Here is a 17270-nt window from a genome sequence, read left to right on the forward strand (position 1 = left end):
ATACTTGGGTATTTTTCCTGTAGCTCCTGTTTCTCCTCATTCCCTAGGGGAAAACAGCCACTGGATCCAGGGACACATGGCCTCACTCATCCCACCTCCCGTGGATGGTCCTATAGCGTCTCCATGGAGTTCAGCTCTGTGACAGGCAGCCAGCACCAGCTGCCCTCTCCAGCAGAGTTACGGTTTCGCCACCGTAAGGCTTTCCCGTGCTGCGGAGATGTGGCAGGATGGTACTTGTCCTCTGCGTTAGCTCAAGTGCTTTGAGGAGCAGGGCCTGACTTGGTGAAGATGAGTTCCTGCCTCTGAAAAAAAAAATGCTGTAAAAATGAAAGTCTTACTGCTCTGTAAATGAAAAATCTAAATAACAAAACAAAACAGAAAGTAGGGGCTTCACAAATGAGAGCCAAGGTCTGGAAAACGGGCTTGCTTAAGTTTTTGGCTTGGGACAGATTGTAAACCTAAGTGTTCGTAATCCACTTTTAATTGAGGTTTTGATTTACTGTTCTGCTGAATTTAGGCAGTCCCCGAATCCTGTATTAGCCTATATTGCACAGAAATGACTGTAATGTCAGGTTTTTTAGTATTCCTTCAATATTATACATCACTGAGCAATTGCATATCAGTTTTGTCCTGGAGCCTGCAGGCTGTAGGCTCTTGAGACTCCTCCGCAGACATGCCTGGCACAGAAATGTAAGTGGTTTCCATACTGTTCTGGCACAGGCGAATTCCCGCAGCTTATGTGGTAAGTACTAATGCGTTTTGCATTGCCACATCCCATCAGAATGAGAGGGGGAAGGCCCAGGACTGGCGCAGGACGCTGAACTCAGGAGCCTGAGCAAAGCACAGTGAGGAGACGCTTGGAGGACATGAGGCTTTAAAGTCCCTCCCCTGCTGCAGCTCGGTGCTCTGCAGCTCTGTCCTGTGCAGCGGCACGGTTTGGAAAGCCGTCGGTGAGCCCTGCATTTGTAACCCTACCCTCTAGAAAAACGCTTGGATTTCATTGCTGTTTATGACTGCGCATCATTTTGCTTCTACGAATTTATTATAGCATTGGCCCATGTATGCGTTTCAAACAGAAGGAGTAGTCAACTGAAATCGCCAGACATAAGCGGTAGTGTTTGGGGTGTAAACTAATCTGGAGAGGCTGAAGAAGCACGTGAGCAACCAGACGTGTATGCTGTGGTTCCAAATGCTGTGCTTTCATCTGCTAAGAAAGCTGAAGGAGTTCTCCAGCTCAGAAGACTTTAAACAACACACTAAGTGATAAGGGTTAGATCTCTGTTTATTCAGATTTCTTTTAAGTAGGTACATCAGAAATAGAGGAAACGTGTTGAAGAACTTATTTTTCGCAGACAGGAATGAATGCTCTCTGTGATTTCTGTTATCTAATGAATGTTGATACCAAGAACAGTGAACGTAGAAAAGTTTTTCTTTGAATTTTATTTAGACGAGTAGTGATGTTTGACTAAGCAAAGACAGGCTAGTTTGTCTAGGAAATATTTAATAAGAACTGGCATGAAAAATACACTTTTGCAAAGAGTTGATAAGCATTTTCAGTTTCTGTTTCTGTCAGGCTTCTTGTCAAAGCATTATTAAAAAATCATTTCACTACTACTAGTACTTGTTAAACTGGTGTTGTTATGCTGGGCAACTTTTATTTTGAGATGCGATGCGCCGGATTTTGGAGTGTGCAGCCTTCGCTCGCAGAGCCAGCTTTTCTGCAGCTGCTTTGCCTCATTCAGGCACCAGCACAAGCACCCGTGGTGCCGAGCTCTGGAAACCCGGCCACCTAGACAGGCGACCTGGGGGGTGGAGGTCCTTTGTGGGTATGGAGCTGCGCTGAGAGCCTGCCTGTGGTGACGCGGTGTGCCTCGGTATGGTTGTCCACAGCTCTCGGTGTGCCTGTGAATGGGGTGAGCAGTGCCCAGTGCTTGCTGCTGTCAGCATCCTTCCCCACTTGCCGCCTCTGCTCTAGAACTACCACCCGCCTGCCCTGCAGGTGGGTACCATCCGCAGTTCCTAGTGATGGCGCTGAGCGGCCATGCCTCAGTTTCGCCTCTGCTCCTCTGCCCACAGCTCACTTCCCAAGCTAAAAGGTGACGCCAGCTGCCTTAGCAGAACACAGTGCAGTGAGGATGCAAAGCGGTGCTGCTCTGATGTGACAGAGCACAGCTTGTGCTGATCCATCGCCTGACACCTCTTGCTTCTTGAGTATTTGTTGACTTTTCATGCTTGAGGCTGGCAAAAATATTAGCCTGGCTGTGTCTGCAAAATTACTAGCCTGGCTGTGTCTGCAAAATGGTGTTGATGTGGAGGGCGGTGGAGGGAGCAGGGCCAAATTCGGTGCCTGGGTTGCAAAGGGACCCTAAGCTGTGGCATACGTGGAGTGGCTGTGGCAGTGCCATGGCAGGCGGCATCTCAGCGACCCCGTGCACCTGGGGAGCCCAAGGAGGGGGCAGGGAAGTCAGTAGGTCAGTGCTGTGTTCCTGGGGCCGTATGCGAGGGGACCTGGAGCCTCAGACCTGCTGGAAGTGTTTCCGTCCAGCCCAGGGAGCAGCCGGGCTGCTGTGAAGCCGGCACGGCAGAGGGCTGGGCCACAGGAGGGACATGGGGGAAGGTCAGCCCCAGGGGATTTTATTCTAGGTGAAAATTCATGGTTGCTCATTTTTACACTGTACACCATTACGGTGTACTTAGTTTTGGCTGCTAGGTGGTTATTGTTCCTTCTGACATTTAACAGACTAACAAAAAGCAGGCGAGGTTTTGTTGGAGTCCTGTTTTTATTTAAGAAGATCACAAAATTCATCATCACCAGGCACATCAGCCCCTCTGCTGCCTTCCAGCAGCCACGCGAGCTCTGAGGTGGAGCGGAGGAGACAGGCGTTACGCCCTTGGGTGCTTTTGCTCCCTGTTGCTGGGTCCCCACTAGAGCTGCCCGTGCTTGGCCCGGGTGACATCCCATATCAGCCAGAGCCCAGCTAGCTGTGTCTGACCTGCAGATGCAGGTGCTTGGGTCTTTAGAGGCGAAACTCCAGCTCGCTATGCAGTGCTGCATCTTCATCTGGAGGGCCAGGAAGGAGCGTGACCTGTGTGATGTCCCTGTCACAGGCAGAGGTGGTCAGGCACTATATAGCAGCCCCTGGCCATGTCTGATCATCAGACTCCATTGCAGCAGCACTAGTCAACCATAATGATTAACTTCCAGTGCATAAAGTTGTCTTTTGGCAGTCTTTTTCAAATATTCCCCTTCAGGTGACAAAACCCAGGCTGTAGTTTTGGTCACCGACCCCCCCTGCCTGAGCGTTTTGAGGGCTCCCCCCTTTACTTCCCAGTGATTTCACATGCACATGTCAGCCAGCATGGGGCTTTAGCATCTTCCAATTAGCTTAAAAGCCAAAAGGTAAAACTTGCGTGAGGGAGAGCGGGGTTTAGAATTACATGGGCTGGATTACAGGAGATGCTTATTTTTGTTCTCCTCAAGTGGCTGATCACCATAATTAATCTAGCCCAGTGATTGATCCTAAAGGGGACACGGTGGTGGTGGCTTCTGGAGGTGAGATGGCGAGTGGGGGTTTGTGGTGCCGCCGGTGGCAGGCACCGCATCCATCTCTGAAGACAAAGACCATGTTGGAGCTGGCATGGCTGAGATCAGCTGGGTCCAGACCCCTCTCTGGGGGGACCTGGGGTAGGACTGGCTTAGTAAGGATGCCCTCCTGCCAGCCCGTCCTTGCAGAGATTCCCGCAGGACTGCCAGGGATGAGGAGCGTCGGGCTGCCCCCATGCTCCAGTCCCACAGTCCCCACAGTCCTGTTCTCCCCTTGGTGGGAGAGCAGGAGTAAAATCAGTGCTGGTGGTGTGATGTTGTCCCGCATCATCAAAAAAGGCATCACCTCAGTGAATTTTCACGTGTCTGACAGGACAGGGAGAGCCTGGGGCAGCGCAGCCCGGGCGCTGTGCACAGCTGAGCCTCCAGCTCAAGGCAGCCGTGGAGCCAGGCGCTGCGCCGTGGGGGCAGCAGTGGAGCAGCTCAGGCAGGCATGCCACAAGACTTGGTTTATCCTTTTCAATGTTGTAGGACTTAAAAAAGTTTTATGATGGAAAATTAATCATGCCTTTAAAGAATTTTGCCCTTTTCTTTTGGAGGAAAGGTAACACCTATTTTCTGTGCTAACACAACCCAAACGCCCTCCCACCTGCCTTCCCCTCCCCCCCAGCCACCTGCACAGGGTATGCACCAAGCTACCACAGATAATCTTCTGTCTGATAAATATGCGTTGAATAACCTAATAGTTTAACAGCTGTTGAAAAGCATTTAGTAAATGAGTTAGCTGGAAAGCACTTTCTAATCAGGTAATGGCACTGTCCGAGGTTATAGGCTGAGGTGTGTGCGCAAGGCTTCCATTGACCTGGGTGCTGCTCCTGCGTATCTGATCCCATAGAAGTACATCCACATAAACCCGGGGGGGCAGGCAGGCATGGCTAGGGTCGCCCTCCCGAGGAGCAGTACCAGCGGCAGTGGACCGGCAAGGGAGGGTGAGCGGGTTCAGGTGCTCATGTTAGATAAAAGCCGCAGTTGCACATGCCCACTGCCGGCAGCTGCTTGGCAGCACGAGGCTCCCTTGGTTTTGGTGTCACCATGCTCTGGTTTTATTAACTACAAAGCAAAGACTTGATAGTAGCTTTGCCTTTAAATAATGTTTTGGTTGAATTGGTGCCTAGGGAAAAACACCCGCCTCACAGCCAGCCTCCGCAAGGGCCCCTGTAGTGGCCGTCACCATGACTGTCTCATGAGATCCCCAGGGCTGCTTGCCTGTCCCTTGCCACGGAGGTTGCCACTGCTTCAGCTGCGTTGGCAGGTTGTTTCGGAAAGTTCTGCTCGGCTGCTGCTTCTCTGGTGTTACCAAACAGGGGGGTTATAGCTCCCGAGGGCAGCCAGCCCATGGCCTCTCCCCAGCACCAGAGCGCTCCAGAGGCAGAACGAGGGGTGAGGTCCTCGCTCCGCTCAAGCCTGCTGGCTCCGGACGATGCTGCGGCAGTGGCCAGGATTTTCTCTTTGCCTGAACCCAGAGTGGCCGAGCTGTGCCGGAGATGCGCCCGCATCCTGGTGCTGCCCCTGGCCGGCCAGCAGCAGCTGGGATGAGCTGCGCAGCATCCCCGGCAGGAGCGCCTGGCCGCGGGGGAGGGGGTGCGCTGCCTGGTGCAAAACGGGCTGACGGGGGGATTTCAGAGACACAAACAGCATTTCAGAGCTCGGCTCAGTAATGGAGACATAGCCATCTCACTCCTCAACCCTCTGAAACTCTCATCCCAAATTCTTACCAATTAGGAACATTCAGTCCAGAAGTCGAAGAAATGTGTGTGTGCGCACACGATGAAAAAAGTAGTGTTTTGATTTTCATATGCTAACCGAAATCTGCATGCCGGTGCCAGGGAACTACATCATAGTCTGCACCATGAAAGGTGGCTATTTTGTTTGATAGGTTCAATCAAACTTAAGGGTAAAATAAATATATTATAGTGCCATAAATGTCTGCATTGATAATACTACATGGAAATAGGAACTTGTTAGTTTAATGTTAATCAGGACAAACATCTGTTTAATTTATATGATTATATTTTCTCAGTTCATGTATTTTAATAGCACCCCCCAAAAAAGTTTAAAAACCCATCTGGATTGCTAAAGTGTAAAAGCAAACAGACTTTTTAGAATTGTCAAAAAATACATATAATTTATATTTAAGCACTTTCTGACTCCCTTTACAGAATGTGCATGATTTATTATTTTTCTTCAAGGTTTGATATATTAACTTTTTACCTGCTAGAAAGGCCTTTCATTCCAACATGGGCTCGCAGGACTGGCAGGACTGTTTCTCCCCGCTCAGCCGGCACAGAAGGACCATTGTCCCCTGCCTGCGCCGTGGTGTGATGTCAGAGCCCTGGGCTCTCTGAGTCACGAGCTGTGATTTATAGCCAGGGCTGCTGCCAACGCACAGTTCTCAGAACTTCGTATTAAATTAGATGACATAATGACATGAGTCCAGAGGCTAAGGAGGCATCATCGAACCATTGAAAACCAATTAGCACAGATTAAGTTGCTTATCAGACTGATGTGGAACTGTGAGCTCTGTCATATTTTAATATTCAAAATCAGGGACTTTTTCAATATTGTCTGTCGGCCGACCTAAGGCACTGTGAAGTAACAAGGGTTTAAAAATTCCCCATACAAACTGAACTTGAATTCATTTTTTCTTTTTTACAGCAAGGGCCTGATTCTTCAGCAGATTATGGTCTCTTAAAGGAGTAACATTACTTTTGAGTGTTGATCATATGTAAAAACTCCATCATCTCTTCTGTTTACAACTGCACAAATTCTGGCTTCGTTGTTTCAGTTTATTATTGGCAAATCTCGGTGTATGACAAATTCAGCCACAATTTTTCATTCTAGCCAGCTGAGAGTCTGCAAGACTGGGTGTTAGCACCACGGAGCACTTCTGAGACAGAACACTTGTTGCCATTTGATATGGCTCTGCTGAATTTGCAAAATGGTCCGGTTTCTGCTGAAAGTGCTTGCAGACTGAACAGCTGTAGAGCTTTCCAGTTAATTGCCAGTCCAGGCCTGCTTATGACTACAAGCATCTCTTTCAACTGGTGGGTTTTTACTAACTCATTTAAGATTTGAAATATTTGAGCTAGAAGTTAGTCAGGCTAAAACTGTTCTCTGCTAAATATTAATCCTGAGAAAATTAACTGTACTGTCTGCATCACGTCGCATCTCCCTGTGTGACATACTGGCTTGTGCAAGTGAGTGCCGGTGGAAATGGGTGTGTGTCGTGGCAGCTAGCTTACTGTGCCTCCACAGGGGTGTATTTGACGATGAAACTCCTTTTTCTAGCTCGGGTCTGTAAAGATTTGCAGTTAAGCGTGAGTCAGTAGGTAACACTAGTCCACAGCTGGCAGGTGATCAGCCCAGGCCGCACTGGAGGAACCCGCTGGGTTCCTGCCCAGGAGAATGTGGTGGCAGTGGGCACGTAAGTTTTGTGTCCTCAGCTGCTCTGAGTCCGCTGCAGCTGCTCGCCCCAGCCCCCCAAGCTGGTGGGTAGGGTGTGTTAGGAACTGGGAGCCTTACTACGTGCAGGTATTTTAAGCTGTTTGGGTAAGGCCATGAGCACGGTGGTGGTGAGTGGGTATTGGTGGGTACCAGTGGGTGCTGGTACAGGCTGTCCCTGCCCCGGGTTTGGAAGGTGTGCCTGGAAATGGCCACGGCTCCTGCCCCGGGCTCTCTGCAGTCCTTTGCAAAGTGGAAGTGAACAGGTGCTCTTTTCAAGAAAGAATATAAGGTGATTTACACCAATTTTTGACACACTCAAAGTATTTTCAGAAGGACCTGGAGGTCAGACCCACAGGTAGTTTGAGTTTGGAAATACAAACATTGGCAAAGATTTTTGGCCTTTGTGACTCCATTTGGTGAACTTCCATAGGCTGGGGAGAAGCAGATACAGGATGGAGTGTCATGAACAGACTGTTTACTGGTGTGATGTAGCAGTCTGTGGTGTATCTGTCCTCTGCGAGTCAAGCAATACAGTTACTCGTGTAAAATACAAAAGCTGAGTTCTCACCAGAAAGGGAAGTGTTAATGTCTTACGTTTCTGCTGACATGCTCAGCTTTGCAGGTCTGACTCCAGGTTATCTGGGTCATTGGTAACGGTTTCTCTAGGGAAAAATAAAAATCAAAATCTGAGTTTCCTTCTCCAAACTGGTACCCTGTGAAGACACACTTTTTTAAAGGGGAGTGAGCGGCTGCCATCCCAGCCAGCAAAGATCTGTACGGTCACCCCACACAGGGTTAAGTGTCTGTACAAGTGGCAGAGCACTGAAAAGTCAGGTACCAGTCCCTTCACCATTTCAGCATTGATACTTTCTGTGTCTTTCAGTTCAGTGTGATACCTGTTGTATCGATGAGATTAGCATACAAACGAAACCTGTGATACTTAGCAAGGGGAGACTCTTTTACTGTGTTGAAAAAACACATTAAAAAAGATAAGGAGGCAATTCAGTTGAACAAGTTCAGGCATCTGTAAGCCTAAGTGCAGGTAGTATCTGTCCATTTAAAGACGGTTTGTTTCACATTACATGAAATAGCTGATGCTTGGGGGTATCAGTTCAGAGCGATACGAGGGGACAAGGTAAACTGATGTCAGATGAAATGGAGGCCCTACTTAATCTCATCTCCCTCCTTCTGCTTCCCCTCTGGCTGCCAACCTGCCATCAGCAAACAAGCTACTGTGGCTTACCCTGACTGCTCTTGTAATTAAAACCAGTCTCTTATTTTCCCTCTGAACTCTGAATTCACGGGCAGCCAGGAGTGTCCTTGGTTGCTGTCACCATGTCCAAGAGCTTTTTTTGACCAACAGGTCTGGAATAGAGTCACTTCCACCCATCAGTCCTTCACCCAGTGCAGAGCAGGACTTACTGGTTACCCTGCGTTGGCTGTGGCAGGTGTATTTCAGTGTAGCAGCATACGCAAACAGATTCCCAGTGTTCATGGCCACTAATACAGACCCCACAGCATTGCTTTTGTAAAGAAAAAATTCAAAGTGACATGACAAAAAAGAGCCTGGTAACCCTAGTAGCAAGGGTGTGCCACAGGAGAGCTACAGTGAACAGTCAGCCTGAGGCTGGGAACCTGCCGCCTTTAAAGCCCGCAGCCTGCCTGCCACCGGGGCTATAACCCTTCCCTAGGTTGTAACAAGTCAGACAACTCCAGGGTTTATTGGAGTTGAATTGCCAGTGGTTGAGCTTGGAATTATTTAGCACAGGTGTTTCTATAACAGTGATATATTGGGAAAATTCAGTGTTCAACAACCATCGTATTTCCAGCTGTGCTGTGGTTAGTGCTAGTACAGTGAACCTAATATAAAACATGTGAGAATATTTGCTAGCTCAGGAACTTGTTAAAGGTATTTTCTTACAATATCTGAGCTGCTATGTTTATCTAGGTGCATTTCTTTGGTCTTGCATTTTCATAAAGGGTGTGATATTGGTTTTATAAAGCTGTCACTGAACCTGGAATCTGCTTCTCTGCAACCAAGTGCGTTACTAGCCCTGCTAGGCAGCGCGCAGCACACGAGCAGGTGAAAATAAGATTATGAGAAATCCAATGACAGTCCATTATCCTTAGCACATTTGTCTCTAGCAGCACCTGTGCATCTGTTACATATAGAGACATGTTTTTACTAGGGGTGCTAGAAGTCTTGAAACAAGTGTTGCAAGCATCTATATGTAAAAGAACATAAAAGGAGCAAAGTTAACAGGAGGCTAGGGGACTGTAAAACAAGGGTAGTGAAGTACATTCACCAGCAGCAAAATTTGTGAGTGTTAAAAGAGGTTTTATATGTACACATGTACACATGTGCATTTTTAGGGGTTCAAAAGACTTGTACATGAACATAGTAAATGGCTGGAGAACATATGTTGTAAACCACATGCAAATAAAAAGTACAGGGACACTCGGGCAACACGCCTGCACTCTGAGTTGAGTTGTGCAAAGACATTTCATTAATAACTTTGTATCACAATGGGCTGGTTATTTTAATATTCTGAAAGATACTCTCTAGTGTCACCCTAAATTTCCAACAGCACCTTCAAGAGATGGCTGTTCCTGTGGATCTCTAAAAAGAGATCCTCTAAAAAGGGGAAGAAGATAAATGCCACTGTGCATCTATACTCAATCATTGTATGCATTAGAGTTTTATCTGGCTAAAAAAAAATAAAAATCATCTACAGACCACCTTGGCCCTATTATTTATACTTTTCCTGATAGATAAAGTGGGTGTCTTTTATCTATGCAATGCCTGTGTTGTAGGAGGAGCAGCAAAGGCATCTCTCTCCAATTTGAGAGAGAAAGATGATGTGAAAAAGCCACTTTGGTTGGAGGAACGATCTCTTCTTTGATTTGAGAAAACATCTCTACCTTTGTCATGACCGAGTTGATGCTCAGAGGCATTGTGGACATATAGACAGTCATTCTGTCCGCGTGACGGTGGTGTGTGGGGACACAGCGTGACAGCTCGGTTAGAACCTCTTTGGGAACGGTGGGTAGAGCAAGCAGAGGTCTAGAATGGGCGTCAGTTTTTCTTGGTAGCCAGAGACTGAGTTAACATTTTGTTAGGAGCTGGCATTAGCAGTTTGGATCCAACTTGGAATCACTGAGAGTTGGATGCCGCCTCTTTAATATTTTACACCCACTGGCTGGTTAGTAAGATTAAACGTAATCATGTAAAAACTAACCAAATCAAATCCCACTCTTTCAAAAATACCCTCATAATTGAAAACTTCTTCTACATAGTAGTTTGTCATGTATCTTTGCAATTTTGCTCTCACGGAACTTTGAAAGCCCCATCTCTACCTTATTATGCTGCAGTTTACTCAATGTGCAGACATTTATCAAATGGGCCATCAGTAGCCGTAGAAATGCAGTAGTATATCCAAGTTAAAATTCTTGCTTTGATTACTACAAATCCATGGAGCCCTTGGGTCCAGAGCTTCCACTGAAGCACAGCTATTTGCAAATAGATTTTTATAGCACATTAGTGCTGGAGGAGAGTCCAAAGAAAATAGTCCTTTTCAATATTAGAACCAGCTGTGACTTTCTTGTGCTGATGACTCATTCATTTTTTTTTATAGGGTGGGAGAACTAGGCAAAAGACACACAAAGTCTTATTCAAGACGTTGTTTGTTTTGCAAAGGGTATCCTAGCCACAAGCCAACTTGATCATACCAATACGCAACTCATGTTTATTTAAAACTTTTTTCTTTTAACAGTTCCAATTATAAAAACAGAACCCACAGATGACTATGAGCCTGCTCAAACCTGTGGACCAATGAACCAAGGCTTAAACCCTCTCTCTAAACCATACTACAGCCAGCAGATCATGATGCCCCCCGACCCTGGTTCATGCCTCGTGGCTGGCTTTGCCTCCTGTCAGCAGAGAAACACCGTGATGTCACCCTCTCCCAACGCAAGCCCCAAGCTGCACGACCTTTCGTCCTCTCCTTACAAGTGCATCCCCAACCCGGGCCACAGTCACCTCGGACTTCAGCAGCCCGCTGGAGGTGTCCCCACCATTCAGGAAGTGCCAAGGTCTATAGTTGTGCACCCAAGCTCCCCCGAGCAATCATCTCACATCATGCTGCAGCCGCAGGTGAGTCAACATCTGAGCAGTAGCTGTCCCCTTGGTTATCAACAAACACTCTATCCCAACAGTCCCTCTTCTCCAGTTCCATCTGTTACCCAAGAGCCAACCTATTTGCAGTCCTGCAGTCCAACTCACTCATCCATAATGGGTCAACAGCAGCAGCAACTGCCGAAGGTTCACAGAAATGAGTCTCCAACAACCCAACCACTGTCATTGCCAGAGTTGCATGAGGAAAGTAATCATAATTTGGCCCCTATTCCTGTAACGATCAAGCGAGAACCTGAGGAATTGGACCAGATGTACCTGGATGATGGTAAGTCTTCCGCAGCATAGGTTTGCATTCAGCCATGTTGCTATGTCAGTAAGTTCCCTTAACCCTCTCCTCCTTTTGAACCCTGGTGGAAAAAATTTTGATTAACAGCCTGGTGGAATGGTGCAGACTTTTGCTTGGATTGTCTCTATATGGGAAAGGGCTCTTCAATTTTGTTTGCGATAATGAAACTGTATTATCTGAGCATTAGATGCTGTTAGCGACCACAGAGCTAGCTGCATGACCGATAGCTATGTCGCAATAAGTTTAACTGTATGGTCTTGGCTTGTGCCCATGCCAGTGACCTGTGGAACTGCAGTGAAAACATATTTAACATTGTCCCATCCATAATACAGCGAAATGTCCGATGTGCAAATCTGTTCACTGGAACTAAATGATAAACTGCTCTACCTCAGTTGAGAAGGTTCAAATTAAAAAGGGAGGCACATCTTTCAGTGTAACTTCTCAGTTTGGTGGCATCTGACATTGCGACTACTTTTTCTTCCATTCTTACTGTAGCCTTGCTGCTGCTTTTTTTTTCTTTTGTAAGATTCTGTATGTATATGTATTCTACACGCACCGCTGAAAAGTTAAAATGCTGTGATGAACTTGTCAGACTAGTTTCCAAAGATTTATTAGTTGAACGTAATAAAAGGGATAATCTGGAATTTGATTATGTGACCTCACTGAACTGTGATTTAGCACTTGCTGCTAAGTATCCCAGTAGTATTCTGGACCCTCACCTTAATGCAGTACGTGAGTTCCCTTCCAATAGCCACATAATTTTATATAACATACCATGCTATTTGAAGAATGCCTTTGAAACGGCTGCATTGAAAGCAGTTGGTGCCAAGGAACATCTGAATGTGATTGTCTTTCAGGGAGAATTTAAAGACAATTCATCGCACTGTTTTTAAGAAAAGGACATTTAGTCATTCTATTTTAAACAGCATGATGCTTGCTGAATTAGGATTACAAATGAATCTTTTGGAGCTGGAGTAGCATAGCAGCCTTTTGCTTTTTGACTCTAGGAAAATTATTTTTCTTAACAGAAGTTATTATTGGTTACATGATAGACAGGTCTAAGGAATTTTTCCTAATCAGGAGTTCAGTTCACTGAAGGTTTGCATAACACATCTTTTGTGACAAGGCTTTCGTCATACAGCTTGCCTTTTTGCCACATAGCTATGTTGTACAGAGCAAAATTTCAACAAAACGAGCAGGAAATGTGCACAAATGAAAACAGAAAGCCATGCCCAAATTTTGCTTTTGGAAGAAACCAGAAGTTATCTATGGAAGGAAGAGAATACAAATAAAATCTAGTCTATAGCTGTCTTTCATAGAAAAGCACAAGAAATGGGTTCTGTCTTACCCCTCCAAAATCCAGGCACGGCTTCTCTGATGGCCCTGCGGAAGCTGCCCTGGCTGGTCCCAGCCGGAGAGACGGGACTGCAGCTCGGGGCGAAGGGGCAGCTCCAGTCATGCCTACTTCAGGTTTGTCCTGGAGGAGCGGCGGAACCTGCTACCATGTGGTCTGAGAGAGAGATTTCAAGTTTTTTCAGCAGTGCTCATTCTCTCTGACAAAGCATAAATAGTTTAGTCTTTACCTCCGTCTCTCTTCCATCCCCTCTTCTGGACACGCAGTCCTCTGACAGAGAATCCAAAGTAGTTGTAGAAGCCACCATGTACATCCTGTCTTGGTCAAATACCCCCGTCCCGTGCTCCCCTATTAGTTAGGAAGGGCGGCATCGGGGCTGCCTCGCGCAGTCTCAAGGGTGGTTTGGCCACCACGGTGACTGCCTGGAAGCCACCAGTAGCTCCTCTGTGTCCCAGTAGGTGCTTTTCACCCAGACCTACACTGGAAAGACAAAGCACTCCGTGCAGGCAATGCCTTTGAGCCTGGTGCCGTTCTGTTCCGACCTCTGGCCCTAGCTGTGGAACAAGGGGGAATGGGTTTTGCAGAGTGGCTTGTAAGGAATAGGAGCAACTCATTTTTCACGTGCTTGATTTTTTTTTGGAGTAGGAGTTTTTAAGCCATCACCATTGTTTCTTGTTAGTATGGTATCCATCATGAAGTGTTTTCCTTGTTGGAGGGTTGGGTGGGATACCTGTGTTGTATGGCCATATTCTGAAATTCTGAGAGCCGGAATGTCAAATCATACCCATGAGTAAGGAAGTTACTCTTTTATATATATATACAGATTGCGGCTTTACCTCTTTATAATTTGTTGTCTCACTGATTCAGTTCCGATCCCTTCAGGCAGCATGATCAAAACGTTTTTCAGTATTTTTTCAATTTTTGTACCTATGTACATGAAAGCCAGAGAGGGTTCAGCTGTGCTTGACTGCTTCCCTTGCCTGCTCCTCTAAGTATACCAGCTCCTTCCCTCATCCCTCAAGTAATTTAAAAGTAACAAAATATTTTAATGACATTAATATTTAAACTGTCAAAGCTTCACTCCATTGAAGAAGTGTATCTTCAAGGTGTCTTCTAGCTATTGAATACCTGCAGTTACTTGAAAGTGCTTAGGAAACATGGTGTAGGCACCTGACATTCTCCTGTAACTACCACACAAATAAAGTATCTAACCAGTTTATGCCACGTTGTATTTGGTAAAATTCTGGTCGCTTGTCTACCACTTTGGGGAGGTTTGATTTATGTATCTAATATATGTAAAGCAATCTTGGACCAGGTATAAACAGAATTTTTTTGGTTTCAGCTTATGGGATCAAAGCAATATTCATTCCTTTTGGTCTGGAGTATATCCAAATATAGACCATCTATACTGCAGAGTATAGATGGAAAAAAACAGTCAGTGAGTTTATATAAATATATATCCTGTATATGACATTTTTCTGTGTCTATAATGGTGGGCAGCTGAAGCGATATAAAGGGAGAACCTGAAGAGACTTCCATTTTGGCAAATAAGTTTTGGTCTTGGCAATCTTGTTTTAAATCAAAATCTACAGTAGCCACCTGGGCTACTCATTAAATGTGCTGTCCGTTTCAGTATGTGAATATATGATTCAACATGTAGAATGTATTTAAAACTCACCCCGTAAAGTGATACCTGATATATTATGGCTATGCTCCTGATATTGAAAGGTATCTGGCTTGTATACCAGCGCTGGTTTCAAGTAATTCTGAGCTCAGCCTCCTAACAAAGGTTATGGCTGACTCCCTTTGCTGCTTTCACGGCAAGAGTTGATTAAAAGCAGTTGAAATGCGACGCTGACGCCTGGTTTGGAAGCCTGGAAGCCCGTGGTCCTCTGCAGTGGGAGGGGGCTGTCTCCTGCCGTCCCGCTAGGAGCCCTTGCAGGACCTGGCAGGGTGCTGGGGGACCCCAGCAGCCCCTGCAGGGCCCATGACGGTGGGGGTGACATGACATTCCCTGTTCAGATCTAACCCGGGGGGGAGTGTGGGGTGGTGGAACTCGCGGACAATCCTTAGCCAGGCAGGCTTGAGCGACCTCTTCGGTACAAGTCCAGGCAGTAATTGCTTTTAAGAGAAAAACTTTTGCCTGGGGATTGATGAGACTGATGTGCTGTACAGCTTTTGAGGCATGAAGTGGAGTTTTGCCTGATGAGGTGGCCAGCCTGGGGAAGCTACAAGCCGGTGAGAACTCTTCCTGGCCCCTTGCACCAGTTGTTCTCCCAAGGGGATGTGAAAATGTACCTAATTTGTATCTCACTTTTGAATGTGCCCCTCTCTCTGGCCCTCTGACTGAGACCTGCGTCAAAAGCTGTGCTAGTCTGCTCTTGAACTAATCCTGCTTCTTTTCTGTTGACCGGGGCAGGCTCAGATAATTTTTCCAAATTTTGACTGCTTTACTTAGTGGTAGAAGGAACCCCAAGCCAGAGGTGGCGGAGTGTGAGTTCACACAGCTTTCGGATATTCAGGTAGCTGGGAACTAGCCAGGCTCACAACGGGAGATGCTGGAGGTGACTTGAAACCACCTTCCTCATCCCTGTTCCCATTTCCCTTTCCTGGACCTAGTGTAGCCTGGGTGGAACACAGAACTGAGCTCCAAGCCTTTCATTTCACCAGGATGGAGAGAGTTCAGTTAGGCATGCTAATGCCAAGAGACATTTTTCAGTTTGTAAGTGGCACTCCCACAAGCTATTAATTTTTTACCTGCAGCAGAATGACACTCAGTTGTGAAATTATTTCCTGCCGTTAGAAACATCAAAGCAAGTACTTTTCATTACAGATGAAGCTATTTCAAACAGGCAAGGGGGAAACACATTGGTACCAACAGGAAAAAAAGTACGACACGTGCTCTCAGCAGATTTCGAGGTGTATTGTGCACACTGAGATCCCATTTGTTGTATTAATGCACAGAGCTTTACAAAAGCAGTTTTTCACTGAAAGCAAAGCAGCATCCTGGAGGATTCTTTCCTCAAGATGTGCCTGAGTACCAAAACTGAAGAAGAGCTTGGCTTCTTCGAGTTCTGCATGAGCTCTGATCTGAGCTTTTGAGATGCGGCCCCAGCCACGTTGAAGTCGGCAGTACGCTCCTTCTGCCGGCAGCAGGGCCAGGGTTCCACCCGCCGCTGAAAGAACTCTTTTCCAGAACGCCCCGAGTCCTGTGTAGGAGCCAGAACTGGAATAACAATATCGGAAAGACAGATCTCTTGTCTGAATTTTGTATATTAATTCCACCTCCTCCTCTCCACACGGACGCTTTCATAAAGGTCCCTATCCTGATCTCAGCTTGATTGGATCCATAAATCTTTGTGTAGTAAGATGAAAATACGTAGGCCGTAAACAAAGGTATCTGATGTTTAGATACGTGGCTAACAGAAAGTATCAGAAACACATCATCATCTTTTTTAAAACAAGGAGGCTTTTGTTCTTGTGATTGTCTTTGCACAGCTGTGAGTTTTATAGCACCGTGCCAATGAATGCACTCATTGCAACTTTTATTTTACTCTGAAAAGGTAAATTGGGAGCATTAAGCCCCCAATAAGTATGTAAAAGTGGCGAAACCACAGGTAAAGTGTTACTGAAAGCTGCAGCCCTGCCAGCCATTTCATTTTAAACATGGCTCTTTTAAAAATAACTTTTGCAGTAAAAGCTGTAACTCCTGGATGTAATATGAGCTATTGCTAATGTCATTCCCATGAATTGCTTACAGTGTTGAACTGTTAGATGTCTGACAAGTCCATATATCTCCTATAGAGTATATATGAATGTTTTTTTGCCTCTAAACCATATGTTCTTTTTTCACTCCTCTATATTCTTCAAATGCACGTGGTTTGGTGATATAGTTTATTTGAACAGGAACCGTAGCAGACAGAATTATTCTTTTGCTGAAATGTATCCTTTTTCATACATCTCAGCTTCGTGATTAAAGTGATCGGGTCTTGAGGCATTAAGTTTAGTCTGCTGCTGCCACAATTATGCCTTTGAAAACTCCTGAGTGCACTCGGTGATTTCCAGTAGTCCAGATGTCATTAGAACAACACGCAGGTAGTCTGCAAAGCCCAGTAACACTGTCTACACTTTGGTCTGGCTTGGGCGAGCTTTTCCCTCCCTCCCTCTTGGCCAAGCCTCGCAGCGCTGGGAGAAAACAAATAGCTTTCCTCATGGAAAGTTTTACTTAATCTGGCGTGGTGCCTGCGCCTAGACCCTCCTCATCTCTAATGATGATTGAAAGCGTACATGCTACTGTGATAAAACATGCTGAGTCGTTAGTGTTCAGGGCTGGGGCTGCGTGCGATGAGTAAGGGAGGGCTTGAAGCAATGCGTTCCAGTCGGACTG

The 17270-nt window shown here is 46.2% G+C and overlaps 1 protein-coding gene across 8 annotated transcripts in view; it reads left to right on the top strand.

The window, feature by feature from the left end:
- NFATC1 (nuclear factor of activated T cells 1) overlaps window positions 1-17270 on the top strand; it is a 111943-nt gene that overhangs the window by 69474 nt on the left and 25199 nt on the right. For 3 of the 8 annotated variants that reach the window (XM_055704755.1, XM_055704756.1, XM_055704757.1), the window contains exon 9: window positions 10822-11508. The exons of 1 other annotated variant lie outside the window; for it this stretch is intronic. In XM_055704755.1, coding sequence (XP_055560730.1) covers window positions 10822-11508 — 687 coding nt within the window. Of the gene's footprint in view, window positions 1-47; window positions 1618-10821; window positions 11509-17270 lie in introns of those variants that run through there. 4 more of the 8 variants (XM_055704758.1, XM_055704759.1, XM_055704760.1 and 1 more) reach the window with 4 other exon arrangements.

Source organism: Falco cherrug, chromosome 3 (assembly GCF_023634085.1).
Source record: "Falco cherrug isolate bFalChe1 chromosome 3, bFalChe1.pri, whole genome shotgun sequence".
Classification (NCBI taxonomy): domain Eukaryota; kingdom Metazoa; phylum Chordata; class Aves; order Falconiformes; family Falconidae; genus Falco; species Falco cherrug.